The 6,293-nt window shown below is 43.9% G+C and overlaps 1 protein-coding gene across 1 annotated transcript in view; it reads left to right on the forward strand.

The window, feature by feature from the left end:
- CCDC63 (coiled-coil domain containing 63) overlaps positions 1-6,293 on the forward strand; it is a 58,255-nt gene that overhangs the window by 15,818 nt on the left and 36,144 nt on the right. The window contains exon 5 of the mRNA XM_011937094.1: positions 2,396-2,515. Within this exon, the coding sequence (XP_011792484.1) occupies positions 2,396-2,515 (120 nt within the window). The remainder of the gene's footprint in view (positions 1-2,395; positions 2,516-6,293) is intronic.

Raw genomic sequence — 6,293 nt, forward strand, 5'->3', positions numbered from 1 at the left:
GAGGTTGCAGTGAGCTAAGATTGTGCCACCGCACTCCAGCCTGAGTGACAAAGCAAAGACTCCATCTCAAAAAAAAAAAAAAGAAGAGATTAGGGTTTCACCATGTTGGCCTCAAGTGATCCACCCATCTCAGTCTCCCAAAGTGCTGGGGTTACAGGCATGAGCCACCATGCCCAGCCTCTAACACCTATTTCTTTTCCTTCTTTTCCTTTCTTTCTTCCTCCTTTCCTTTCTTCTTCCGCTGAGTTGTTAATTACACACGGTGAGATGCACATGTCTTAAGGATACAGCTCAATGAACTGATACTTAAGTATACATTCATGTAATCATCACCAAGATCAAGAGGTAGATTATTGCAGCATCCAGAAGACTTCCTTGGTCTCTTTCACAAACCACCCCCAGGGAACCTCATCCTGATCTCCGGCATCATAACTTTGTTTTGTCTGCATATAGAATTGCATCTAAATCACCTCTTCTGGGATATGCACTTTATAACTGGCTTTTTTCATTCAACATTATGTCTGCCAACACCCTTTTTCAACAGCAAATAATTATCCCTTTACAATCCTGAAATGAAATCCATAAATGATAGAATATTTTCCCTTTACTTATGCTTTAAAATCAATATGATGCCTTAATTATAATATAAAGAAGAAATAAAAGTTATTTGTACTAAAATGATATTTATTTTAATGCGTGAATGTCCTCATCTGACTTATCTAGAACAGGGCCAGCAAACTGTTTTTGCAGGGAACAAGATAGTGAATATCTTGGCCTTGTGGGCCACATGGTCTCTGTTACAAGTCCTTAGCTCTGCCTTTGTAGCTTGAGGGCAGCCATAGACAATACATAAATGAATGGGCATGGCTGGGTTTCAATAAAACTTTATTGACAAAAACAGGTAGTGGGCCAGATTTGGCCACAGGCTGGAGTTTGCAGACCCCTGGCCTAAAAACTGCAGTCAGAGGCCTGTACTGATAGGCAGAATCGCCAAACATTATACACACTGCAGACAGATGCAGGCCGACTGTATCCACAACTCGAAGAACATGATTCAGGCTGTGCTGGTGATGTGATTTTCAGAATGGTGACCAACTCTTAGTAAAGTTACAAACAAATCAAAGAATAATCTTAATTGATATAGTGACTACAGTCCCGGATAATTCAGTGTCTATTAGAATTGAATGGAAAATTCTGTGTGTGTACATAGAAAAGATAGTTGTTTTTCTTTTGTTTGTTTGTTTGTTTGTTTTTTAAGATAGGGTCTTGCTCCGTTCAGGCTGGAGTGCAGTGATGCAATCATGGCTCACTGCAGCTTTGACCTCCCAGGCTCAAGTGATCCTCCTGTCTCAGCCTCTCAAGTAGCTGAGACTGTAGGTGCAGGCCACCATGCCTGACTATTTTTAGATTTTTTTGTAGAGATGGGGGTCTCACTTTGTTGTCCAGGCTGGTCTCAAATTCCTGGGCTCAAGTGATACTCCCACCTTGGCCTCCCAAAATGCTGGCCAAATTTTCTGTACCTAGAATCAAACTATCTTTTTTGACCAGATGTGGAAAAGGAGCCAGGCACAGTGGCTCATGCCTGTAATCCCAGCACTTTGGGATGTTGAGGCAAGTGGATCACTTGAGGCCAGGAGTTCAAAACCAGGCTGGCCAACACGGCAAAACCCCGTCTGTAGTAAAAATACAAAAAAATTAGACAGGCATGGTGGTGCATGCCTTTAGTCTCGGTTACTCGAGAGACTGAGGTAGGAGAATCGCTTGAACCTGGAAGGCGGAGGTCGTGGTGAGCCGAGATTGTGCCACTGCACTCCAGCCTGAGCGACAGAGTGAGGCCCTGTCTCAAAGAAAAGAAAGTCTCAAAAGAAAAAAAATATATAAGGAGGTCTCTCATCTACGTAATATCCAGAGGGTCACTGGGAAATCACAAGGATGGAGGATAAGTCTTGGATGCCTGGTGCTCTCTCACATGTTGCAGGGTATGTGACCTCTCGTGACCCACCCATTACATGTCACTAGTGCCTTCATCATTGCAAGAGCCAAAAAATCACTTCTCCAAGGTTACAGAAAGCCCCTCGGAGGAGGACGATACCATTTCTGCTGGAAACCATGGCTTTGGGTAGGCAGAATGTATGTCAATGTATATAAATGTCACAGGTGAGTGATATTTACATGCACAGGTGACAGCAGATCTCCAGATTGCTTCATTGTACCCCAGACTGGCTAAGATTAAGTCTAATTGAGGAGGCATCCAAGAGATAAGTTAAAATTCCATTTATAGGAAAAAACATTGCAATTTTTGTCTGAGCACACTTCAGTTAGTGAACTGTAGAACTGGTACCCATACAGATGCTAACACAGCTGGAATTTCTCTCTGTCTTTTTTTTTTTTTCAGATTGTTCAGATGGAAAAAAAAATCGCAAACCAAAAACAGATTTTCACAAAAATGCAGGAGGCCAATAACCCCCAGAAACTGCAGAAACAGATTCACATTTTGGAAACCCGTTTGAATCTCGTATGTAAGGTGTTCTCTGCAGCTCTGCAAACAGCTTTGCCCGACTTTGCTCAGAGCAAAGAATGACGTCTGCCCAGTCATTAGCTCCTGGTTGACTCAGGAGCAGGTGAACTAATGGACACAAAGGCCAGGAAGCCTTTAGGATTTACCGTCCACCTTAGCAAATGCGGTTATCCCCTCAAACCCTTACCCGAATCCACCAACCTACCTGGAATGCCTACTCTTAGTTCTCTGCCCCAGACTTTCTGTTTGTTTTCAAGAAGCAGCTCAAATATTACCCATTACCAAAGCAGCATTAGTTAGACCTTCCTCCTCCATGACAAGCTGCTCATGCCTCTGTCATAGCCAGTGCCTTTTTGTTGGTGGTGTTGTCTCTAAGAATTAGTTGGCATAGATATGCATAACTTGATAATGGGAAAGGTGACACTGATCACCCTCAACCTACAGTGACTTTTGTATTAAGCAGGGTTCCCTAAATTGCAATCTGGCTTAAGCAAAAAGGGGAACGTGTTTGTCATAGAATTGAAAGATCCAGAAGAGGAAGTGGGGCCTTCAGGCATAACTGGATCTAGGTGCTCCATACATGTCTTTAAGACATATTCTCTGTCCATCTCTCCTCTGAGTGGATTTTGTTTTTGGGTAGCCCCCAGTGTGACCAAATGCTAGTAGAAATGAAACATCTTTTTCCTAAGAGTTTAATCACATATTCTGGGGAGAGTTCCCACTGGGCCAACTTGGGTCATGTGCCCATTTCTGAACCAATCACAGTGGTCAGAAGAATGAAATACGTGGGCCTGAGTCACATGGCTACCCTGGGGCCCCTCTCTCCCAGATCCACCCACTGCCTCCCCAAGTCAGGGAAGGGCAGCCCTATCCAAAATATGTGGATTAGAGGAGAGGTGGTTCCCCTGGAAAAGCAAAAAGAGTGAAGAAGGAATGACGGGCAGGGACAAACAACACATTCCAGTCTGGTTTGTGAAACCGTAGCTCCCATGTGAGCTACTAGAGAGAGAAAGTGAATGGATTTGGAAGAAAGCCTGTCATTCCCTCACTAAACAAAGCTCCTAGCTTCCCCCAGACTTTGACCCCCAGGCTTTGACCAGGCATGGTGGGAGCTAATTGGATCTGATCTCTGTCTGCCTCCTCAAGTTGCTGCTGAAGGACAGGGCAGTGTCTTTTTAATATCCATGCCCAGTGATTTGCAGCTGTGCCTCAGGATTCCCAGGATATGTGTTAAAAATACAGATTCTTGGATCCCCTCCGGATTCACCAAATCAGAACCTCCAGGGCGTAGGTTCAGGCATCTGTACCGTTATCAGCAAACCCAGAAAGACTGAAGGTCCCATTGGTTAAGAATCATAGATTTAATGCGTGGCATGGTGTTTAATGCCTCAGCAAATGTCTGTTGATTGAATGAGTTACTAAATGCATGCATGATTTAATGATGACTTGTCTATAGGTACAATTTTTTTTTTTCTGAGACAGAGTCTCACTCTGTCACCCAGGCTGGAGTGCAGTGGCATGATCATGGCTCACTGCAGCCTCAGAGTTCTGCTTTTTTGTTCTAAGTCTATTCAGATGTTCTATTCTCCTCAAATCAATTTCAGTAGTTTGTGTCTTTCTAGGAATTTGTCTATTTCATCTAAATTATCCTAATCTGTTGGTATATAGTTGTTCCTAGTATATCCCTTGTAGTTTTTCCATAAGATCTGTAGTAATGCTCCTTTTTATATTTCTGAGAGGTCTGTTTTTTGCATCTCAAACTGGTCCCCTCTTCCCTTCATCCCTAACCAGATGTGATTGTGCCTTTTAATAGGTTAGGCAGCTGGCCTGGTGTGGTAACTCATGTCTGTAATCCCAGCAATTTGGGAGGCCAGGGTGGGTGGATCACTTGAGGTCAGGAGTTTGAGACCAGCCTGGCTACCATGGTGAAACCCTGCCTCTACTAAAAATACAAAAAAATAAAAAATAAAAATTAGCTGGGCATGATGATGCATGCCTGTAATCCCAGCTACTTGGGAGGCTGAGGCAGGTGAATTTCTTGAATCTAGGAGGCGGAGTTTGCAGTGAGCCGAGATGGTGCTACTGCACTGCAGTCTGGATCTGGATGACAGAGTGAGAACCTGTCTCAGAAAAAAAAAAAAAAAAGAAAGAAAAGAAAAAGGTTAGGCAGCCATCTCTAAAGGTGATTTCGGGGTCTCAGAGTACCCCATGGTCCTAAATATCCTCCACCTACTCAGTGGGGCCTGAGAGTCCTCCCCCTAGGTCAGGTCTTTCCCCCCCACGGTCAGAGGATAGATAGTATGCCTACAGTCCTGGAGCAAAATTCACAGTAAACAGCAAATAACTGATAACATAACTTCCCAAGAGGAAGTGGAGGATGCAAAGATAGAATAAGAATGCTCTGCTCCTAGGAACTCCCCTACCTTGTGTGGTGGCTGTGGACACACTCAGGAACACCCAGAGCTGAGACTAGCAGAAGCAAGCAAAGAGCTCAGGATGCAACATTTTAGGAGGTTCTCCTGCTCAGGCTTGAGGAATCACAGGGCTGGCACCTGAGAGAGAGTGCCTCCTTAAATTTCATGCCCCGGTTGCCTCACTTGCTTTACCTGGGTGTTGGCCCTACAGAAACCAAATGTTTCTTAGAACATACTTTGAAAACCTCCAAAGAAATTAAATCCCTTTGCTGTTAGGAATATTTTTTTGGAGTTGTTTCTTCTCAATGCTTATAGGAGCACTTCACATGGTCTTTTAAAAAAACTTAAAAAATTATTTTATTAAAAAAAAGATAGACTGGGTGTGGTGGCTTACACCTATAATCCAAGCACTTTGGGAGGCTGAGATGGGAGGATCATTTGAGCCCAGGAGTTCGAGACCAGCCTGGGCAACATGGTGAAACCCTGTCTCTACTAAAAATACAAAAAAAATAGCCCAGCATGGTGGTCTGCATCTGTAGTTCTAGCTGCTCGGGAGGCTGAGATGGGAGGATCGCTTGAGCCTGTGATTGCACCACTTCATTCCAGCTGGTTGACAGAGTGAGACCCTATTTCATAAAAATAAAAACTAAATTCTACTGTGTATATTTAAGGTATATAATATATTATTGGATACATATAGATATTAAAGTGGTTACTATAGTGAAGCAAGTTAACATATCTGTTATCTCACATAGTTACCCATTTTTGTTTTTGTGACAAGAACCTCTAAAATCTGTGCATTAGCAGGAATCCCAATACAGTACAATTTTTTTTTTTGAGACAGAATCTGGCTCTGTCCCCTAGGGTGGGGTGCAGTGGCACGATCTTGGCTCACCACAACCTTCGCCTCCCAGGTTCAAGCGATTCTCCTGCCTCAGCCTCCCGAGTAGCTGGGATTACAGGTGCCCACCTCCATGCCCAGCTAATTTTTTGTATTTCTAGTAGAGACAGGGTTTCACCATGTTGGTCTCAAATGCCTGACTTCAGGTGATCCACCCATCTTGGTCTCCCAAAGTGTTGCGATTACAGGCATGAACCACTGCACCCACCCCAAATACAGTACAGTTAGAGTCCCTGGAGTCCTCATGTTGTACCTTAGGGCTCTAGACTTGCTCATCCTCTATATCTGCTACTTGCTATCCTCTGACCTCTGTCTCCCTGCTCCCCTCCCCCTCACCCCACCTGCCCCTGGTAACCACTTTTTTATTCTCTATCTCTGTATATTTGCCTCTTTTTTGTTTTGTTTTGTTTTGTTTTTTGAGACGGAGTCTTGCTCTGTCGCCCAGGCTGGAGTGCAGTGG

The sequence above is a fragment of the Colobus angolensis genome, unplaced genomic scaffold, assembly GCF_000951035.1.
Source record: "Colobus angolensis palliatus isolate OR3802 unplaced genomic scaffold, Cang.pa_1.0 Scaffold10, whole genome shotgun sequence".
Classification (NCBI taxonomy): domain Eukaryota; kingdom Metazoa; phylum Chordata; class Mammalia; order Primates; family Cercopithecidae; genus Colobus; species Colobus angolensis.